This window comes from Equus caballus, chromosome 12 (genome assembly GCF_041296265.1).
Source record: "Equus caballus isolate H_3958 breed thoroughbred chromosome 12, TB-T2T, whole genome shotgun sequence".
Lineage (NCBI taxonomy): Eukaryota > Metazoa > Chordata > Mammalia > Perissodactyla > Equidae > Equus > Equus caballus.
In genome coordinates, this window is record NC_091695.1 from 12,052,867 (window position 1) to 12,074,380 (window position 21,514).

The 21,514-nt window shown below is 54.5% G+C and overlaps 4 protein-coding genes across 13 annotated transcripts; 2 read left to right on the top strand and 2 right to left on the bottom strand.

Annotated features, from left to right (window-relative positions):
- Positions 1-231: 231 nt before the first annotated feature.
- On the bottom strand, positions 232-4,720 carry KBTBD4 (kelch repeat and BTB domain containing 4). 7 transcript variants are annotated; one of them, XM_001492428.7, is made up of 4 exons: positions 4,591-4,720; positions 3,062-3,679; positions 2,302-2,408; positions 232-1,830 (listed from the first exon to the last, which is right to left on the bottom strand). In XM_001492428.7, exons 1-4 carry the CDS (start codon positions 4,607-4,609, stop codon positions 970-972), a joined length of 1,605 nt encoding a protein of 534 aa, XP_001492478.2. In that variant the 5' UTR covers positions 4,610-4,720; the 3' UTR covers positions 232-969. The 7 variants fall into 7 exon arrangements, with proteins under 7 accessions (XP_001492478.2, XP_005598163.1, XP_003362652.1 ...); XM_005598106.4 differs by having other exon boundaries at positions 3,062-3,740; positions 4,591-4,709; XM_003362604.5 differs by having other exon boundaries at positions 4,494-4,653.
- On the top strand, positions 4,290-9,769 carry NDUFS3 (NADH:ubiquinone oxidoreductase core subunit S3). The gene is made up of 7 exons (XM_001491272.7): positions 4,290-4,820; positions 4,932-4,997; positions 6,588-6,685; positions 6,897-7,046; positions 7,950-8,075; positions 8,210-8,329; positions 9,514-9,769. The coding sequence occupies exons 1-7, from the start codon at positions 4,454-4,456 to the stop codon at positions 9,679-9,681; spliced, it is 1,095 nt and encodes a 364-aa protein (XP_001491322.3). The 5' UTR covers positions 4,290-4,453; the 3' UTR covers positions 9,682-9,769.
- Positions 9,770-10,807: 1,038 nt separating this feature from the next.
- FAM180B (family with sequence similarity 180 member B) lies at positions 10,808-13,424 on the top strand. Of its 3 annotated transcripts, none has more exons than XM_003362605.5 (3): positions 10,808-11,263; positions 12,092-12,162; positions 12,373-13,424. In XM_003362605.5, the coding sequence occupies exons 1-3, from the start codon at positions 11,179-11,181 to the stop codon at positions 12,766-12,768; spliced, it is 552 nt and encodes a 183-aa protein (XP_003362653.1). In that variant the 5' UTR covers positions 10,808-11,178; the 3' UTR covers positions 12,769-13,424. The 3 variants fall into 3 exon arrangements, with proteins under 3 accessions (XP_003362653.1, XP_070085586.1, XP_023509783.1); XM_023654015.2 differs by having other exon boundaries at positions 11,127-11,263; positions 11,983-12,162; XM_070229485.1 differs by lacking the exon at positions 12,092-12,162 and having other exon boundaries at positions 11,073-11,263.
- Positions 13,425-13,873: 449 nt separating this feature from the next.
- Positions 13,874-18,204, bottom strand: C1QTNF4 (C1q and TNF related 4). 2 transcript variants are annotated; one of them, XM_023654012.2, is made up of 2 exons: positions 17,849-18,204; positions 13,874-14,991 (listed from the first exon to the last, which is right to left on the bottom strand). In XM_023654012.2, the coding sequence occupies exon 2, from the start codon at positions 14,984-14,986 to the stop codon at positions 14,012-14,014; it is 975 nt and encodes a 324-aa protein (XP_023509780.1). In that variant the 5' UTR covers positions 14,987-14,991; positions 17,849-18,204; the 3' UTR covers positions 13,874-14,011. The 2 variants fall into 2 exon arrangements, with proteins under 2 accessions (XP_023509780.1, XP_023509781.1); XM_023654013.2 differs by lacking the exon at positions 17,849-18,204 and adding an exon at positions 17,557-17,800.
- Between the last annotated feature and the right edge of the window lie 3,310 nt (positions 18,205-21,514).

Consider the following 21,514-nt stretch of genomic DNA (forward strand, 5'->3'; position numbering starts at 1 on the left):
ATTTAACACTACGAAAAGAGGGGAGAAATACTCAGCTCTTGTTTTTTGCCATTAGCAGAAGCCCAATTCACTGGCCCCATGAGGCTCTCCTCACTTTTGGAGCAGTGATCCTGTGTGTAGAAAAGGAAGTATGAGATTCAATCAGTATTGTGACTGACTCAGAAACAGGTGGCTATGTAATTAGTTTCCCTTAGGAAGTCACCCCTTTAGAATTCAAAACAGACACACATATCCCTTCAAAAACTTTTATTTGTATGAACAGTTCCTAGCTCTTGACTTAGCTTAGAGCTGTTAAAAGAGTAGGGAGCTTATATATTTGAGTTTGAAAAAAGTTTCTGCTATTAATCAGAAATAATCCTTTCTGCTTCTTTCTGGCTTACCCCTTGGAGTAAGCCAAAAATAAAACCAAAGTATACATTTCCTGACAGATGGATGAGAAAACAATAGACGGAACGTCCTGAATTCTAGAGCTGACTCTTGCTGGTGAAGGACACCTTCAGCTTAGTCGATTCTCCCAACTAAATCCTGAAGGAAAACTAACACCTAATTCTTTGTGGAAAAATTACCAACTAGCCACTTTGCAGGCTATAGAAAAAAAGGAAGACTGGGCATCTTTTCTTCGGTCCTGGGATCAGGGGTGCTTCTACTTAACAGTGATCAGGTAAGGAGGGGAGACTGTGCCTAAGATCTGAGAAGAGGCTTGCTCTAAGCAATCTGTAGTGGGGCACAGGATTACCAGGGGAGAGCAGGGAACAGGCTGGCCTACTCTCCATTCAAGCAGCCAGCTGAGTCTAAAAAGCCCCAAACGGAACACCCTATGGGTTCAGGGGAAGTTGAGGTGCTGCCTTGCTAACATGTGCCAAGAAATAACATAGTATTCTGAGTTGGGACCTTGGGGACTTCAAGTTTGGATGGGTAGGTGCTGGAAAAGGGGAGGACAAAAGTCAGCTGCTCGTCCCTCTCACAGTCTTAGGCCAACACAAACTGCAAATTGGTAAGCAGCACCTTAATGCCTCTGGTGACAGTTACAGCTGAAGTGGCAGGGTCAAGCTTGTAGGTGTTGGCATCCCCCTTTTTATATCGGTCCCGGAAAACATAGATGCTCCCGTTACAGCTGGCGATCTTCCAGAGGGATGGGGCAGAGCTCCAAGCCTCAGGAAGGCAAAGCCGGGTAAAGCTGTCTAGCAGGGGATTGTAGCACACCAGGGAGTCCCCTTCAGCCACGATGAACACCAGATCCTTGTGCACAGCTGCGTGCATGCGGCCTGCGAAGGGCAGCACGTAGGGCTTCACGTGGCACTTGTCTGTCTCTGTGTCAAAGCACTGGATGAGTCGGGAAGGTTTGGTAAAGAAGTCCAGGTCATTCTCCTCCCCCCCTAGTAAATAGATGATCCCGTTGAGGTTGGCACCAGCGGCCCCTGACACAGCCACCTCTAGCTGGGTTGTCTCTGTCCAAACGTTATCACCTACCCGGTAATAGATAACTGCATTGGAGAGGGTATCCTGCAGTGTCTTGCCACCCAGTGAATATATGGCATCTTTCCCGGGCACAGACACGAGGGTGTGCTGGAGCCGGTCCCGGGGCAAAGGTGCACACCACTCCCAGTCCACGGTGGCATTGTTGCACTTCCACATACGCCGTGGGATGGACCCTCCCACCACATACAAGTCTCCACCATGCTTGCAGGCTGCAGTGATCTGGTGGCACAAGCTGTTTTGGCCACTTACACTGATGGAGTCATCTTCCGCACAGTGCAAGGACACAGCCAACGAGTGGGTACGAGATGACTCTTTCCCGATCAGGTAAATGTGCACATTCTCCCCAATTTCCTATTGGCAAAATTAAAATTATAAATGATATCTATCAGTTCTAGGCTAAGGCTCAGCTGAGACACATATCCTTGAAGTCCTAGACCACACACTTGTATCTTGCTCTAACTTACTCCCCTTAGTTACTGTGTGTCATCCTGACTCTCCTCCAGTCACTTTTGTTCAGGCATTTTATGCTGGGGCAGAAAATCTGCTGGACTCATCCTTCCAGCTTTTTTAGAACTATCATGAGCTGGTGCTTCAGACAAACAGTGCTTAGGATTGTTACTGCAGGACAAAAGCAGTTCTCCCAAGGAGCTTTGCCGCTCCGAGGCTGGTGGCTTCTGGGCTCACGCACACATCCTCCTCCCCAGCTCTTAGCAACTTCAAGCCAGAGACGACTTATTCACCAGCCATCAAACAGGCCAGGCCAACTGACGGCTGGAATGCATGGATATCATAGCGTCCCAACCCTAGAGAAACCTGCCTTACCTTCAAGCTAGTCCTGAGGGACTCTGAGAAAGTCTCTCTTTCCTCTTTATTAAAATTGATCCAGGCTTCTATTGCCTCTGTTGGGTTTTGGGAACATGGAACTCCATCTGTAAGAGCCAGAGGAAAGGCATGGTCAATGGCAATCCGACACTTTGAAAGGGAAATTTAGAGCCAGGGGCTTTAAAGATGTGAACCGCTTTGTTAGACTACCACCATGTATGTATGTGTATGAGAAATTAACCTAAAATGGCCTTCTTTCTTTTAATCCAAATGGATGCCTTGATATGCTCCCATCTGCTATGGAAGCAATCTACTAGGCTGCAGACCTCACACCTGAAATATGGTTATACCTCATTTGCAGGGTCAGGATTGTTGCCTAAAGTTGGCGCATCACTTAAATAAAAGTTTTTTAGCTATCCTGACTCATCGTCAACTGACTTAGGTTACTAGTCCCATGGGTACATGTAAAGTGCAGGACCGAGAATACTTATGCACAGGAGATGAGAGTATAAATACTAATAGCTCCTCACTACCTTTTGTGTCAAGTGCTGCTGCTTTTGTTTTCCTGGCTTCTTCCTCTGTCTCTGAGAGCAGCTACACTAAATCTCCACTCAATCTCTCTCAGAAGGTATCTAAATTCCTACCAGGAATAATGGAAACTAACACCGGGAAGCCTGAGGGTTCCTTTCTCCTGAACCAGAACATTCACTGAACATCATACCCAAGTAGCTGAGTGTGAGGTGTCCCTCCGTCAACTTACCCGAGATGATATCAGTGAGTAGACGGTGGGGCAAGTGGAGAAATTCTTCTGTGCTCTGCAGCTGTGCCAGGTGGGCCTTGGCACAGTGCTTGGCAGCAGTGTAGAGCTCAGGATCACTGTGCCGATCTGCCAGCCACATCACCTGAAGGCAGTTCCCCACCTGCACTGTGCGGGCCAAAAACCGAGAACATTCCTCAAAGAGAGATGTCAGCTGATACATGTCTGACACCTCATAGATTTCCTGCAGCTCATCAGCTCGAAGTTTCACAGTCCCATGGTAGATATAATCAACCAGAAGCTGGAAAACAGACTCGCTAACATCCTGCAGCACAATCACCCGATTGTGGGCCTCCTTCAGGTTGGAAGTGAACATGGACCGGAAGAAGCAGCTCTGAGCTGAGAGGACCAGCCGGTGGAGTTGAAACTCCCGGCCTTCCACTGAGATGGTGACATCAGCAAAGAGCTCTTCCTCCAGGCACAGTTTCATGATCCCCTGAGCCACACGCCCTGAGTGTGACCGATCTTTGAAAGTGTAGTTCACAAAGTAGTTCTCATCCATAGATGCTCCAGGCTCCTCTGGTGATTCCATGGTGGCCAGCTTCTCTCTCTGCCAGCTGTCTGCAAAGCAACACCACCCTGCGTAACTTGGGGAATCCACAGCCACAGTCAATGAATCCAACTGTCCAATTCAGGGAGGGAGAAGGGAAAGGTGAGAGCAAAGTGGGTCCAGATTGGCCCTAGTCCTGGCTCTGCCAAGAACATCTCTGATACTCCTCTTTGACCAAAGCTGGGTTCATTCTCCTGCAGTGGCACCCCAGCCCTAATAAAATCAATAAAATTTCCTACTGTGGACGTTTCCCCGAGAAAACATGGAATATTCCTTTCCATGATGTAACAAAAGGTTGGTATTTAGGTCAACACATGAAAGCAAGGCGCTGGAGGAAGCCTGTGACCTTAAAAGCCTGCCAAATAAGACTTACTAACCAAACAACTACTGGGCATAAAACTAGTGAGGCTCGGGGCAGCAGAATCAGACAAAAACGCTCCCCATGTCCTGTATCCAGCCCCCCGCCCCTCCTCCCTGCCCCACGGAGTCCAGACTTTCCAGTATGAGGCTTGGCTTGGGACACGGGTCAGACCACATTTGCTCTTTTCTGAGCTTCTCCCCCGCTCGCCCTAATCACTCCCCAAGGCTCCGTCCCAGAACTCGACACAAACCAGCCGCCTCCAGCCCGGGGGACGAGGAGGGCCATTGCCCTGTGCAGTGTCTCCGCCCCACCAAGAGTCGCCTGGGAAACGGTCGCCAGGGAAACCGTTCTTCTCGCCCCCCCACCCCCCTGCCCGCCGGCCCTCGTCAAAAGCTCAGCTCAAGGAGCGGGGGAGGGGTGTGGAATGTGTAACCCAAAACCCTCGCCCCTTCCCCTCCTCTCACCCGTTCAGGATCCTCGCCTTCTCTCCAGCCTTTGCCACACCAAGCTAGGGCCACGCTCACCTCACGGTTTCCCCACCTGTCTGCTTCGCTTTCTCACCTGCGTTCTCTCCTTTCATTCCGAAGCCAGGAACCCGGAACCTCTGCTTCCGGCCCCGCGTCTGCCCGGAAGAAGATCGGATGCACCCTTCCGCTTCCGGTCCGTGCCCTTGGGGCTCCGTGTCCTGTGGGTCTTGCCTCGGCTGCCTGGTCTGCGTCCGGAGAACATGGCGGCGGCGGCGGCTAGGGGCTGGTGGCGGGGGCTCGTGGGGACCGTGGCGCTGGCCAGGGGTGAGCAGGGGGCAGCCGGCTGAGGCCTGGGGCAGCAGCAGCGGTGCGCCCAGCGCAGGGAGCCCCTGAGGCCTCACCCTGTGCTCCTGTGCCTTTTGTCTCCCCGTGCAGCGGCCAGGCGACCCTCGGTGCTGTTGCTGCCAGTGAGGACGGAAAGCGCTGCAGCTGACACGCGCCGTGAGTATGTGCGGGCCGGGCCCTTGTCGGGATTCCAGGCGGGGGATGCTTTGCTCCCTTCCTCCGATGTTTGTTCTTGCTCTGGGATGCCCTTCCCTGCGTCCTCCTGGCAAATCTCTGCCTGCCCTTGGAGACCTGACTGCGGTGATCCTCACTCTGCAGGCAGGATCGGGCCTTCCCTATGCCCTAAGTCTTTCTGTTACGTCCCTGCTTGACCCATGTCCATTTCCAAGTTCCCTTTTTCTTTGATTAAACGGTCCGCTCTTTGAAAGCAGTAAACATAACCTTTGGGCTTCAGAGCGCTGTTAGAATAGTAGCTCACGTTAATTGAGTGATTATTGTGTGCCAGGCAACTTGCTGAGCGTTTTAGTGAAGGATCTTATGTAGTCCTCCCAACAATCTTATGAGGTAGATAGCGTTATGCTCTTTGTCGATCTTAAAATAAAACAGCCAGTTCTTCTGCCAGCAAGGTTTATTTGGGAATGGCAGAGGAATTGCAATTCGGAATAGCCAGACCCTGGCTGAACCATAGGCAAGTCAAGTTGGGCAAACCAAAGGAGAGGAGCTGTATAGAGAAAAAGAAGGAAATGGGGAGGGGCTGCTTTGAAGGAAAGTCCATTGGAGGAAAGCTGAGAGTGCAGGGTGGTGACGGTTTCTCATTCACCGAGCTTGTTGCTGGGCCAGGAGAAAGTCTGCCTTCTGCGAGAATAGCAAAGTAAGCTTCTTGTCAGAGATGCCAGGTGCCCCTCTTCCTGTTTGGGGTCTGCAGACAGCAAGGAGCGGTGGTTCATAAACGTTCCCTACAGGGCTTGCTGAGTCCATTTTAAGTTGTTTCCTTTATTAATTTTCACATCTTCATACTAAAAATCAGGAAACAGTCCAGAGAAGTAGCTTGCCCAGGGTCACAGCACCAGTGAGTGACAGAGCAGGCCTGCCTGCTGTCAGAGGCAGGGAACACTTAACTGTTGGTCTGCAGTCTATGAGGTGTGGGTGCCTAGTGATTTAGGGTCGCATGAATGAGTGTATGGAGATATGTTACAGTCAACATGAGCTGACTGGGAGTCAGGAGACCTGGCATTTCCCCCCTTTCTGGGCCTTAGTTCCCTCAACTATGCAAAAAAAAAAAAAAACCCAAAAAACCGGTTTCAACCACATAATCTGTGGGGGCTCTCATAGCTTGAGAAGCTGCTATGAGCCAGGTGCTAAGGAGATGCAGAGAAGCAGACGTTCAAGAGCTCCTAGTTCAAGAGCTCAGACCCTTCAAGAGCTCCTAGTCTGGTAGAGAGCTGAGACATGCGGCTTTAGCAGAAATACAGGCATCGTGAAGCAAGAACCATGGACTAGTTTTGAGAAGAGGCAAATGGCTCAGCTGCAGTAATGAGAAGAGTCTTTTGGATTGTGTGGGTGGTATTTTCCCTACGTTTGCCTCACTTCCTATTCCCTGGAAGAGGAATCCTCCACCCCCACCTTTCTCAAGGTTCTGCAGGGATCCGTGCTGGGAGACGGCACCCTTTATAAGCTCGAGAGACTAGATGCTGGGCTGGATGCTGTCTTCTCCACTCCTTCGTTAAATATGCCTTCTCCTTCCAGCCACTGTCAGACCGCGGAATGACGTGGCCCACAAGCAGCTCTCGGCTTTTGGAGAGTATGTGGCTGAAATCCTGCCCAAGTATGTCCAACAAGTTCAGGTAAGATTCACTGCTGCTGTCTGGTCTGGGTCCAGAAAGAACCGTGTTCTCAGGGCTTGTGGGAGTGGGCAGCCTGGCGTCAAAGAAACCACAGACCCCTCCATCCCCACTTGGGCTTCTTTCTCTGCCTTAAACCAGGAGAATCCAGCTGAAGTTAGCTGCTCCCTCGGTGGCTCTTTATTCTCTCTCCCCTCCCATTCCACCTCTGCAGGTGTCCTGCTTCAATGAGCTAGAGATCTGTATCCATCCCGACGGGGTCATCCCAGTGCTGACTTTCCTCAGGGATCACAGCAACGCACAGTTCAAATCCCTGGCTGACTTGACGGCAGTGGACATCCCCACCCGGCAGAACCGTTTTGAGGTCAGTCAGGAGATTTGAGAAGGTTTGGGGAGTAAAGGACAGGGGACAGAACAGTCTTGGAGTGACAGCTCCCAATGAGAACCATAGCTTCCTTCGTTTCAATTCGGGTCAAATAATACAACACGGCAGTTAAACCAGGGCCTTAGAATCAGGCAGACCTCGCATTAGAATCCTGGCCCTGCCACTAACAGGCTGTGTGACTTCAAACATTTTATTTAATTTTTCTGAGTTTTAGCTTTCTTACCTGCAAAGTAAGTATGTAATTGTCCCTACCTCATAGGGTGGTTGTGAGGAGTAAATGAGATAGTACAGGTAGACTGCTAGCACACAATACGTTTAGGTATTGATATTTACTGATCGCATACTGTTTGCCAGATCCTGGGATTGAGAGAGAAGTAATATCCAATATCTGCCCTCCAGAAGCCTCCCACACTAGTAAGGGAGAAGGACACATGAACAGCTTACTGGGGAATATAATACTGGGGATGTTAGAGAGATGCTGACAGAGCACAGGAGGGGCACTTAGCCCAGGCTGGGAGGCTTTGAAGGAAGAGAGAATGTTTGTGCTGAATCTTAATGGAAGACCAGGAGACCAGGAATTAGCCCCCTGAGGATTGGGGCTGGGGGAGGTGAGGGTCAGGAGACATCCCAGACAAAGGGAGTAGGCTGAACAAAGACAAGCATGTGACATGCTGAGCTGCAGCGTGGCTTAGGCCTTTGTAAGTAGTTGTTAAGTATAGGAGGATCTTGCAGTTTTGAGCTTTGGGACAGAAGGCAGGTTCACAGGGTGGAACCCTAACTCACCCTGTATCCTCATCATTGATGCTCCCCCTCAGGGACTCCCACCCCAGACCCCTCAGCCTGTGGCCATCTTGGTCCTCCAGCTCCCTCGCTTCTCCCTAGATTGTTTACAACCTGCTCTCTCTGCGCTTCAACTGCCGGATCCGTGTGAAGACCTACACAGATGAGCTGACGCCCATCGAGTCCGCTGTCTCTGTGCACAAGGCCGCCAACTGGTATGAGAGGGAGGTGAGTTACGGGACGTGTGGACCGTGCCTCTGGGCCAGAGTCGTGGAGGTGACTAAAACCCCTGGATGCAGTGCAGCCCCTCAACCCAGTGTCGGCCATCATGGACTGGTCGCCTGAGGACCTCTTTTTTCCAGATCTGGGACATGTTTGGAGTTTTCTTTGCTAACCACCCTGACCTAAGAAGGATCCTGACAGACTATGGCTTCGAGGGACACCCTTTCCGGAAAGACTTCCCCCTGTCTGGCTACGTTGAGGTAGGAGCCTTGGAACTGGGGTGGCAGCCTCGGCGGGGGGGTGGGGGGGACTGGGAGGGAACTTAGGGGACCCTGGGCATGGCAGGAAATATGGTCTGTGGATTGTGGTGGTTTAGGAGCATTGACTCTGGATTCAAATCTCAGCTCCACTTTTGTAATCTAGGGCAAGTTACTTAATTTCTCCAGGACACAGTTTTCTCATCTGCAAAATGAGAACAATAATAGTACTTAACTAATAGATTTGTGCTGAGCTAAATGATGTATGTGTAAAGGCTGGTGTACTGTAAATGCCCAGTTGACGTTAAGCATTATTGTAGTGGTCATTTTAATGACCAAGGTAGCCTTGAGGACACACTTAGCATCTCCCCAAGATCTGAAAGTGGAGTATCATTTTATCCTGCCGTGGCTCTCTGAGAAGGCAGCTGACAGGGAAGACACTAAATGTTGAGCCCTTGAGAAAGGCGCGAGGCAGAACCAGTGACATGACTAGGGGACCTTGTAAAGAATCTCAGGGCTTTCCTTTACTGCCCACGTGCTGCAAGTTGGTTGTTAGCAGGAAGATGGTCTATTGTATACATAAACACGTGACTTTGTAGCAAAGTAACTTTTCGGGAATGTTGAGATAGTGGCCATCCAGCCCTTCTCTTCAGTGCCCAAGTGCTCCTGTTTTCTTAGTGTTGAGCATGGTCCTGTTGCTACCACCTGTTTGTCCTTACCTTATCCAGCTGACCCTCCAATAACAAGAAAAGCCATGCCAAATTCACTGCCTTGCATCTTGACAGTGATAATGCCAAGGCCACAGGGCCTGAACTTGAGTGCTTGCCAGTTTAGATTTACTCTTTTCAGCCACTGACTTGCTTACCAAGTCCTGGGCAGATGCTTACCACGACCTTATAAGAGCATGGGGATGAGTGAGCAAAGTCAGTTCTGCTAGAAAAGGGGCTCAAAGCTCATGATGTGGGGATGGTGGGCAGGGCAGCTTGACTGGTGGTAGCAGGGCATGAGGTGGAGGCCAGTTTGGACTGTGGTTGGGAGTGACTTGATGGGTCACACAGATGTGGATGGAGACTTATTGACAGGCTGGGACAGGAGTCAAGAAGTTACCCAGGGCTGTGGGAAAGTGGACTCCTTAGTGGCCCTAATAGGGCCTTCCTCAGTGCTGAAGTGTGCCTTTTCTTCTGCAGCTACGCTACGACGATGAGGTGAAGCGGGTGGTGGCTGAGCCGGTGGAGCTGGCCCAAGAGTTCCGCAAGTTTGACCTGAACAGCCCGTGGGAGGCTTTCCCTGCCTATCGCCAGCCCCCCGAGAGTCTCAAACTTGAAGCTGGAGACAAGAAACCTGAAACCAAGTAGCTCCAGGGAAGGCATGTGGATCCTAGAAATGTAGCGCCTTATCTATAATTGAGTGTCCATGTAAATAAAATCCTACTTAGACTCACCACTTCCTGTGTGCATATCATGGGCAGACGTGAAGCTGACTCAGGAGAGAGATGCAAGTAGGGGTTTTCCCTGCTCCCTTAGACAGACTACCAACCAGGAGTCTCTTTTCATGGGACTAAACAGTGCAGTTGCAGACTTGGTGACCTGCAGACCTGGATGTACTTCTAAGAGGGATTCTGGAGCTGAAATTGAAAGTTCTTATGGTCCATAGTGCTCAGGATGGGTGTGGCATGGTCTCTCCTGAGATCTGGAGGTGCCTCAACTGCTAGAGAAAGCCCTTCATCACAGCAGACTGTCTCGTGGCAGCTGACAGATCCAGGGGCCTGGGTGGAACCAGGGAAACACCCACCCACCCTCATCCCTCCAAACATGCACAGGGTTCCATGAGCCAACAGAAAGAGCCATAGCTCTTTTTTGTGTGTGTGTGTGTGGTGAGGAAGACTTGCCGAGTTAAGATCTGTACCAATCTTGCTCTATTTTACCTGTGGGTCGCCACCACAGCATAGCTGATGAGTGGTATAGGTCTGCACCCAGGATCTGAACCCGCAAACCTTGGGCCAGCAAGGCAGAGCGTGCCAAACTTAACTACCACACCACCGGGCTGGCCCCAACACAGCTCATTTTTGAGTCTTGAACCCTGTATCCTGCTCCCGCAACCTGACAGCCCATTGCACTTGAGCTAAGGGAATCTTCCTGGACTCTGACCTGAGCTGAGAATGTTGTAAGCAAGCAAAGGTCCCAGGGCAAGGGTAAGAGACACTCAGGAGCTGCAGATCTGTCTTCCAGGGGACAGGACTCCTTACCCAAGCTGGTTGGGGGTCTGTTCAGCTGGTGGCTGAGTGCTGGAGGTGGAAGCGCTGGCCTCTGCCTATCTGTGGGGCCGCCCAGCCAGCCCGCCCTGCATTTGGAGGGCTAGGCTTTGCAGCTGATGCTCTTGGCTGCTGAGGGGCTCCCTGGAGGCTGGGCTGGGCTGGGCTGGACTAGGCTGGACTGGGTGTCAGGGGCTGGGCTCAGCGAAGGATGTTTTGTGAGTGAGGACAGATAGTAAAGTAGCATTACTGCCTGGGCTCTTTCCTACCTCTTGGGAGGGCCAGGCTAGAGCTATTTGCTACCGAACACCTTTTTTTTATTAACTAAACATCCCACCCATCTGGGCAGGAACAGGCTGAGGGCCTGACAAGCAGGGAGCGAGGCTCCTACTGCCAACAATCAAAGATTCCACATTTCCATGGGATGGAAAGAGCCCCTGGAAGCCAAAGCCAGCCCCTCCCTGTTCAGCAGTGAACACTGACACCAAAAGCAGGGAACGCCAGAGAGCAGCCTGCAGTGAAAAGTCGGAGCTGTGTGTGGCAGGCGGACACGGCAGCAGAGAGCAGTAGGGAGAGTAAGACTCAGAGGACGTGTTGGGGCATGGCTGGGACAATGCAATTCCTGGCTTGGCTAATGGTAGCCATCTGCCTCCTCCCAGGGGTGACCACAACCCAGCACTATGCAGGTACCGGGGCTTCAGGGTGGGGTGGATGGGAGCCAAGGAAGCCTCCCAGCTGACAGCAGTCACAGTTGCTTCTATCTGAGCCTAGCAGGGCCTAGGAACTGTGGGCATGGTGGGTACCAGTGCTAGAGGCGGGTAATGGTGTGGGCCCCACCCCCAGAACCAGAAAGGTCCAGGTGAAGCAAAGGGAGACAGCCCTAGGTGCCCTCACTGCTGGCCCTGGACAGAGTTGGGCCCTGGGCTTATTCTGGATGATGTGCAAAGCAGGACCCCTTGACTCGCCCTGGGTTTGGGACAAGCATTCCAAGGGCTAGGCAGCACCCCAGGGTGGGGGATGAAGGAGCTGCAACAGACATCCTGCCTTGCCTGGCCTCTGCCTTGCACATGATCACTACTGAGGAGCAAGCAAAGGGTAGGTTCTTCCCAAAGGGGTCCTCGACCTTTTGGGAAGGGTCATTGGCACTGTTTTAGGTCACACTGTCCCCAGATGGTTGTAGGGAGGGGAAATGGGAAGTGAAGTGTCTTGTGACCCACTGGCCTGGAGCTCTTGGCCAAGGGAACTGCAGAAGTTCGAGGAGGAGTGCTGGACATTTGCCGAGGTGGTATCTGGGTGTGGGATGATGATTTTGGGATCACAAGACCTGTGCTTGGGAGGGTGAATGTCAATGTGCACGTGTGTGTAGGGGGAGGGGGCACGGGATGGCATTCCTGCTCTTTTGTAGATAGAACAATCTCTAGGCACCCCTCCCAGGCAGCTGAGGGACACTTCTAGGAGGCCGAGGTGTTCAAGGTGGAGCTTGGCAGCGGCCTGACTCCTCTCTGCTGCCCCAGGGCAGCCCATGAACAGCGCCAGCGTGGGAGGTGGCCTGCAGGAGCCAGAGGCCCCGGAAGTGATGTTTGAGGTCTTTCCTCCAGCCTGGGACATGGGGGTGGGAGTGTTCAGAGGTTCCTAAGCTCAGGGTTGGGAAGGGGGATGTCTCAAGCTGGACCTGCTGGGGGAGGAGGGGCAACCCAGCATGGGTCCTACTGCCTGCTTATGCCCCGCTGGCCCACTCTAGCTCCCTGCCCTGCCCCTAGGCCCCAGCCCACCCCTTACATTGCTCCCCTTGCAGCTGCTCTGGGCTGGGCTGGAGCTGGATGTCATGGGGCAGCTGTACATCCAGGACGAGGAACTGGCATCTACACGTCCAGGCCGCCGACTCACGTTCCTCCTGCAGCGCCACGTGCCCAGTGACGTGGAAGGTGCCAAGCAGCAGCTGCAGCAGTTCCAGAACCTGCGGAAGGGGCCTCCTCTTAGCCCTTGGGACTTTGAACATCTGCTCCTCACAGGCCTGTCCTGTGTCTACCGGCTCCACAAGGCTAGAGAGGCTGAGGAGAGGGGTCGCTGGGCCCAGGTCTTCGCCCTCCTGGCACAGGAAACACTCTGGGACCTGTGCAAGGGCTTCTGCCCCCAGGGCCAGCCCCCTTCTCTGGGGCCCTGGGCCTTGATCCTTGACCCCTTCCCCTGACCCTCCCCCAGCCAGACCCATCCTGGGCAGAGACTTCCATCTGGCACCTGCTTCATCCCACTGTGCTCAGGCCTCTGGGCGTGGCTTGTACCCTGGATCCCAGCTTACCTCTCTCCCATCTTCTTCCCTGGGCCCTGACAGGCTAAGAACCCAGACTCTGGGTCCCAGGCAGCAGGCACAGAGCTAAAGGCAGGACTTGCAGGCAGTATGTGTGTGTGTGTGTGTTGGGGTCAGAGTTGAGAAGCGTGTTTAAGAGATGCTGAAAGGGAAGCTGCCCCCAAGTAAGGCCAGGTCAGACCCTCCAACTCCCCCACGTGGCAGTCCATGAGTGGTCCTGTGGTCTCTACAGGACCTTTTAAGTGCTCAGCACCCAGTCCTAATTTAGATACTCTTTTTAAGCCCAACCAATGCTCTGGGGTCCCCGAGCCTCCAAGTTCCCCATTTGGGCTAGAAGAACAAAATGGATTTTAGTTCAATCTGTTGGAGGAGTGGAGGGAAGAAGGTGGAGGAAATGTTTTTTTGGTCCATCTCAACAGGCTCAGATGAACACCTCAGAGGAGGGAGTGAGGCTGGGAGGAGATTGAGAGAGACAAGCTGAGGCTGGCTGGCGTAGCCCTGCTCCTGTGTAGCTGTCCCATAAAATGTTCTGTTCTGGCCTCCTGGAGCCTGTGTCTTTCTGTGTCAGAGGAAGCTGTTTAACCCTTGCCCTGAGCAAATCACCCTCCCTATCCTGGGAGGGCGGGAGTCGGGCAACCAGGTGTTAACTGCTCATCCCATTCGCACGCCCTGTGGAAGAGGAACGTGCTATTTCCTTGAACCCCAAGCCCCCAGAGAGGTAGCAGGTTGTTGCTCGTTGTCACAAAAAGGAATGAGCCAGACCGTAAGAGTGACGTTGCAGGTCAATGAGGAGGAGTTAGACAGAGGGGACTGATTAGAACGGGACATGAAGGGGAGGCCCACAATGGGTTAGGAAAGTAGGGTACAAATCCCCACCTCCTGGTCCTCCCAGGGCCTGATAGAATCCTGCCCTCTGACCCCTGACCCCGACCCCGCGCCTGCAGTACTCAGCGCCTTCCCGCGCCGCCCCCAGACAAAAGCGTCGCAGTCAAGACACAGGGCAGGACCCCCGGGCACAGAGGCGCCCCGCAGGCCCACTTTATTAGCAGGGTGCAGCCGCGCCGGCGGGCGCTCGGGCCGCGGCCCTGGCTGGGCATGCACGCCCCGGCTCCTCCCGGGCCGGGGCTCAGAGCTCGGGGGGCCCGAGGCCCGGCGCGCCGGCGAGGGCGAGCTCGGGGTACACCAGGAAGCCGGAGAAGGTGATGTACTTGCCGTGGTTGCTGTAGGCGCCGTAGCCGTCGTGGTCGTGGCTCAGCAGCCAGACGGCGTCGCCGCGCTGCAGCGCCAGCATCACGCTCTGGCTCTGCATCTCGCGGCGCCGCGACGCGCCGTCGTCGTAAATCATGGCCTGCACCTCGTCCCGGTTCTTCATCAGCTTCACCGACAGCGTCTTGCGCGGCAGCTTGCCCAGCGTGAAGGAGAAGAAGTAGGCGCCCGGCAGGCGGCAGCGGAACACGCCGGCCGCCGCGTCGAAGTCGCCGCCGATGTTGACGAGCTCCGTGTCGAAGGCGAGTGGCCGGTGGCGCGGCCCGGGGCCCGCGTCCGAGCCAACCAGGCTGCGCGTGCGCGCCACCGAGAAGGCCGAGCGCGGCTCGGGGGGCGCGGGCGTGCCGCGCGCAGGCGCGTCGGCGTCGGCGTACACCAGGTAGCCGCTGAAGGTGGCGCCGGGCGCGCCGAGCGCGTACTGCGGGGCGCCGTGCAGGCGCAGCCACACCGTGTCGCCGTAGTCGAGCTGCAGCATGGCGCTCTGGCTGGCGGCGCGCTGCGCGCCGGGCCGCCGCTGCTCGTCGAAGGCCAGCGCCTGCACCTCGTCGCGGTTGCGCACGAGCATCACCGACAGGGTCTTGTGCGGCGCCTTGCCCGCCGTGAAGGAGAAGAAGTAGGCGCCGGGCACGCGGCAGCGGAACTGGCCGGTGGCCGCGTCGAAGTCGCCCCCGATGTTCACGTACACCTTGTCGAAGGTCACCGCCATCTCCGCCGTGCCCTCCAGCGGGGTGGTGCGTGCGGCCGAGAAGGCTGAGCGCAGCTCCGCTGAGCCCGGGGCCGGGCCCAGGGCCCAGCAGGCGGCCGGGCCCAGCAGGGCCAGCAGGAGCGGCAGCATGGCGCCTGGGAGGGGGGCGGCAAGGGGGGAGAGGAGAGTTGGGCAGGGCCGCCTCCAAATGCCCCGAGCCCCGGACTGGGAGATGGGTTCTCTTCACAGCCCTGCCCTTGAGCCACAATTCCGACACTGTTTCCTACACACCTGAACTAGGTCAGTGGGTCTCAGCCTTCAGCGGGCCAGCGTCACCGGGAGGGCTTGTTAAAATACATGTCGTTGGGCCTCCTCCCCAGAGTCCCCATTGATTAGGACTAGGATGAGGCCTGAGAATTTGCATTTCTAACAAGTTCCCCCTTAACGCAGATGCTGCTAGTCCAGGGATCACACTTTGGGAACCATTACATTAGGCCCATGACTCTTTTTTTTTTTTTTGGTAAGCATCGAACCAGTTTGTTAAGTGAAAGTGCGCACACCTATACCACAGACACAAGCAGAAATGCTTTGATTGAAGGGGCTGGGTTTACCCCATCCCTTTTCCCTTGGCACCCAGGGGCCCCGGGAACACAGGGAGTGGTCAGGGGGTCTCTGAGTTTCCTTCAGCCACCGGGTTGCTGCATTTTCCTGTGGCTATTCTGTGGTCCTTGGCCTGCCTCTCACTCAGGCGCTGGCTCTTTCTGATGCCCTCCATCATGGCCACTGTTTCAGCCTCCATCTGGGCAGGAAAGGAAATAGCTGCTCCCTGACCCCTTTCCTGGCCTCTGACCCCTTCAAGGGTCAGCTCCCACACTGAACCTCTGGACTCCCCAGGGGTCCTTCTTGCACTAAAGAGGCCAGAACAGTTGGGCTTGAAGGTAGCTCTCTCCCCTGCCCCTTAAATCAGAGTAAGAGAAAGTGACTCCCTCCTCTGGGCTTGGGGGCTGCTCTTTGAGGGGAAGCAGGGAGTCAGGGGCTGCTGGAGATAGAGAGGGAGGGCAACAGCCCCAGCAGGGCTTTGGCTAAACCATGAGGTCAGCAGCTTTGTTCCTCAGTTGCGGGGAAGGGGAGAGAACAGACCTGAGTTTGGGTTTTGGCTTTACCACTTATATGCTGTGAAACCTTAGGCAATTTCCTTAGCTACTCTGGGCATGGCTTCCTCTGTGTACATGGAGAGGAGACCTGCCTCTCAAGTTTACTGTGAGGATGCTCTGAGTTAACAGGTGTGAACAGGGTTTATGAATGGCATTGCTGCCCAGGTGTGCAGATGCTTCTGCCCTTGGCCTTGAGAAGAACGATCTGATCAAGTTCTTGACATAAGGGATTAGGGAACTCCTGCTTCCTGGTAGGGCATAGGCTTTAAGGCTTGAATACCCAAAGGCCCTGAAGTGCAGACAAAGCGGAAAAGAAAATGAGTTGGCAACAGCCTAGGATGGGGGCTTCTACAGGGAGTGTGTGTAGCTTTGTGTCTCTTAGAGACACTGGGGCCTGCTGGGAAGTGTTGCCAGGTGCAGCTGTGTAGACGTGACCTACACAACAAGGATGTTCACCTGGGGGAGGTGAGTCCTGGCATCTAGCCCATGTTCTGCTTGCCCAGCTGTGTGGAGCTGCCACACCTGGGGAAAAGTGTGGCTTTTTCTAATTCTCATACTAAAGACCCAAGTGCCTAGCCCAGCTGAACACTCTCTCCCTCCAGAGGCGGTACCTTTTCTAGTTCTTAGAAAGGCGCCCCATGGACTAGCCGATACCCTTGGTGAGGGTGTGGGGAGGAAGGGGGCCCGTCTGCCGTGGAGAAGGTGTACCTCAGGAGTACTGAGTGCATTCCTTTTACAGAACCCTGGACACATCTGTTCTCATAGCAAACCTGAGAGACTGGTGGGCCCTCTCCCATTGCATAGATGAGAAAGCCAAGGCCCAACAAGGGGAGCCTTTGGGCCCAAGGTCACCCATGGAGCACTAAGGCAAGCCTTCAAACAAGGTCTTTGGGCTCCAAATTCAGCGTGCCTTCCTCTCCACCACTTTTTCCTCCTAGACATAGATATTTCCAGCCAACATGTTCTCTGCCTCAGTTTCCCTTTTTGCAAAAATAGAGGAGACAAGTGGAATGACTCTTAGGATCCAGGGCGAAGGAGAAAGCAAGCAAAACCAAACAAAAACTCGAGCATTTTGCCTTCTGAGAGTATGGGGATGTCTCATCTCTTCCTCACCCACTGCATTCCTAGCAGGTCCTGCCCCAGGAGCACCCTACCCCAGCAATCCCCCTGCCCCGTTGTGCACCCTGCTAGTCTCAGAGGGTCCTCCTCTGTGTCCGTACCCAGCCTCCGTTTCACCAACCACTGCCCATTTTCTAGATCCCTAGGTCCCCATCCCTCCCGAAACCCCTCCCTGAGCAGGGCAGAGGTGGGAGGGTGTCAGGTGGGCATCAGAGTTCCAGGGAAGGAAATGGCTGTTCCTGGCTCTGTCCAAGTGGGGCTCAAAATAGTCATCTTCAAAGAGAAAAAACTGGGATAGAGAGAGCTGGGCTGACCCAGAGCCCCGGAACCGACCGGGGAGGTGCAGCGATGTCAGGCTAAGGGCATCTCAGATGCCCCCTCCCCGACAAGCCCCCTCCCCGATTCCCCCCTCCCTCAAGCCCCGCCAGAACCCCCGTCCCCACCTACCTTGAAAGCCCCTCACGCTCCCAAGAAGATAAATCCCCCTTTGACAGAAGAAGTCAATTAATCCTTTCTCATGGAAAAAAGAATCCCTCAGAAAGGGCTACCCCAAACCCTCTCTCCCCAGACCTTCCTTCATCCATCCCTCCGGAGTAAAAGCCCTGGAGCCTGTTTCATGAAAAAAAGCTCCCAGGTCCTCCTTTCAGGGAAAAAGGACCCGAAGCCCCCGCGCCATCCCCCGCCCCCGCTCCCGATAAACCAGAACCCTCAGCTCCCCCCGCCGCCGAGCCGCCCTCACCTGGCTGCGGGCGGCGGTCCGCCCGGTTCGCTCCGAGCCAGCGATCCAGCTCCGCGCTCGGGCGCCGGGGCTGCGCACTGCCCGCCCGCGCTGCGGCGGCCCGGCCTGGCGGGGGCGGCGGGGGCTCGGCCGGTCCTCCGGAGCCGAGGCGGGCACCCCGGGGTGGGCGCGGGGCAGGAGGCGCGAGGCAAAGAGGACGGCTTGAGAGCAGCGAGCTGACCGGCGGGAGGAGAGGCAGGGGAGAGGCGGGGAGGGGGAGAGGGAGGAGGGGGAGAGGGAGGGCGCGCCGAGGAGAGGAGGGGGAGCCGAGCCGCAGGGCCTAGGGGCACCAAACGCGGGAGGCCCCTGCGCAGGCTGCGCCCAGCACGGGGCCCTTCCTCGTCCGTGACCACCCCCCCCCCCCCCCCCGCCTCCCCGCCCAGAGCTTCGTCCTCTTGGTCTAGAGAGCAGGATTCATTAATCCAAGTTAGCAGATGGGGAAACTGAGGCCTGAGGCAGAGGCCAAACTGGGGATGGCCCAGGGCACCCTGCAGACCAGCCTCCTCCCTGTTTTGAGGAGACGAGACTGGAGCAAAGGCTGGACTAGCCTCTGGGCTGCAAGGACAATGGAAGGTGAGATTTTGGCTGGGACAGATGTCCAGGCTGAGTGGCATTGGGGGAGGGGGCTGAGGGAAGAGAAGGATAAATGGGTCAATGTCACCAGTAAAGGAAGGGCTTAAAGCGGCCTAATTTTTCTTCCTCACCTCCAGATCTGAAAACGCCTATAGCTGGTTAGCAAGGAAGGAGGAAGGCAAAGCCCCCAGACATCAGAGGGTCAGCCTGGGCCCCCTGGGGAGGGGGTGAGAAAGGAGGGGAGTCCTTGGGGCAGAGTTGAGTTTTGGCTGGTCATACTGCTTCTGCAGTGCCTGTAAGAAGGGAGAGGTTGAGAGGGCAACGGGAGAGCGCCAAGGACCTGTTTGCGGAGGGACACTGATGCCCTGCCTAGCTGGGGCTGGGGTAGCAGGAGCCAGCAGGACATCAGGGCTGGGTGCAGCCATCTTCCCACCTCAGCACTCACCATAGGCCCTTCCCATGGCCTCCGCTCTGGGCTTGGACCCCACTGAGCGGGGCTCTGGGACTCCCTTCCTCAGGGCTGCTGTTCTCATGACAGCTGGAGGTGTCAGCCTGCCTGGCACTAAGCAGATAACAGAGTGGATGGCTTTTGAAGAACCCCACACTCAGCTGCCAGCACTGGTGCCCTCCGTCTGCCCCTGGTTGACTCAGGAGGCCTGGTCTCTAGTCTGGACTCTGCCACACACCCTCTGTGCGGCCCCTGAGAAGCCCAGTGCCCTGTGAAACCCCTCTGGAGCGCTCCTTCTGGAACTTTCAAAATTTACGTGACCCTGGTTAACCTAATACAGGTTAGTCCTCCTACAGGTCTGCACAATGATGACTGGCCCATTAAGTTTTCGTCAGGGTGCTAGGTGAATGCTGACATGAATGAATGAATATGTGCCTTAATGGGAAGGAATGAATGGAGGCATTTCAGGCTGGGCATGGGGTGTTTGGGGGCATAGGATGGAGCACCTGTCTAGCCCTATCCGACCACGACTGTCTCCTTCACCAGCCTGAAAAGGCCTATGGGGAGTGCATGAGGCGGGGTGAGGGTGGGACGCGCCACACAGGGATGTAGCAGGAGGGCTGGGGAAGCAGGAAGCTGACCTGTGGCAGCCACAGCCCTTCTTAGGGCTTTGTCCTATTCTGGACCAGAGGGCAGGGCTGCCATCTTGAAAGTGTCTTCTGAAGGTGGGAGGGGAGGGAAGAAAGCAAGACTCCAGGCAGGACAGTTAAAGCCCAGTGGGGACCTGGCTCCGGCTGAAAGCCATTTGACACTTTCCCTGGGTCCACAAAACGTTCCACCAGAGAAGTCAGAGTGGGGCGTGGAAAACAGTGGTGGAGGCAGATGACAGTAGGGTTTGCTTCAGGGGACTGGGACAGGGTGGAGGCCACTGGGAAAGGGATATGGAGAAAGAGGATGCCATGAGTTGGCGGGTGTCTAGGGCAGGCCGGGGTGGCGAGTTAGGAGGAGGTGGCCCAGGGTTCAGAGAAAAGAGCCGTCGGCGACGTCGGCATTCCTGCCTGCTCCCACTTTGTGCAGCTACCACGACACAACAGTAATTTTAAACCTGCTCAGATCTGGATGCTTTACCTGCTTTCCTCCCCTCCTTTCTCATTTCCCCACTCCCTCCCGCTGCTTCTTGGGATCACCTCCTAAATAAACGACTTGCACTCAAGTCTTTGTCTCAAGGTCTGCTTTTGGGGGGAACCCAAACTAAGACAATGAACGATAACTGTGTCTCAAACTGTGCTAAGTGCTTTCTCACATCCATTACCTTATTTAACTTTCTTAACATCCCCTGAAGTAGGCATCATTAACTCAGTTTTATAAATGAGGAAGAAAGAGGTTAATGCAGGGGCTGGATTCAAACCTGGTCCTTTGCCACTATGCTCTGCAGCTCCCCTAATTCTCGGATCCTTTCTAGGCCATTTTTTCATCTGTAAAAGGAGGGATGAGCTCTTGAGTTTGAAGGGAGGCAGTGTACCCAGTTGATCCTGCAGTTAGGCACAGTCAACAAGATGTAAGTGGAAATTATTGGGAGAGAATGTGCTTTAAAGGGACTGACTCATCAGAGGGGCCCACTCTTTTTGCCCTCTCTCTTCTCTTCCCTCTTCCTGGAATGTATACCTGAAGGCTGGAGCCCCAGTTGCCATCTTGGTCCAGGAGACAAGGAAGTGTTCTAAGACACAGTGTTAAGTAGGTGCTCAGGAGGAAGCTGAGATGAATAAGACCTAGAGACCCTGCCCTAATGGAGCTAATCATTTAGTGGGAGTGGCTGGATGTGGATACAAAGCACCACAATAAATGGAAAGAGATCAGTGCCAGGAGAGAGCTGCAAAGGGCTATGAGAGCTAGAGACAGAGAAATTCCACCTGGGGGGATCAGGGAAGGTGTTAGAGCAGGCTACTTGTAAATAATGGTGAGGATTTGACATAGACGGAGGAGTGAGGGGATGGGATCCAGTCAAAGGTAAAAGCATGAACAAAGGCGTGGAGGTGGCCTAGACAACACAGAAGGGTTTGTGAAGGGAAGTTATGGCGGGTAAAGTGTGTGAAGCTCACATGCTGAGCTAAGGAGCTTGGTTTATCCTGCAGCAGAGGGGAGAGTGCTCAGAACTGTATTTTAAAAAGATTACTCTGGCTGCAGAGTGAAAGATGGGACCCAGAAGAAGAGTGGAGAGGCAGGGAGATGTGCGAGAAAATAGTGTCCCGATGAATCTCAACTACGCAGGGCTAGTAAGAAAGGAGAAGAAAGGGAAGAGAGAGATGACAGAGAGACTGAGAAGAGAGATTCAGAGATTGACAAAAGAGTGTGTGCACAAACTCACAATTTAATTAGCTTCCTGGTTTGCTGGTGGATAACAGGGGAATTAGCAGAGCTCAGAGTCTGGGGACCTTGCTGGGAGTGACCTTGAGGGGAAGTTAATGAGAAAGATGACAACATGCCCCGGGGAGAAATGAAAGAGGAGAAATCATTAGACAAGCAGAGATGCCGGCAGGAGAAACAGATGTCTGGGGCGAAACCCCTGCCTTCCTGGGAGATTTCACCCCTCCAGGGGAGTAGATGTT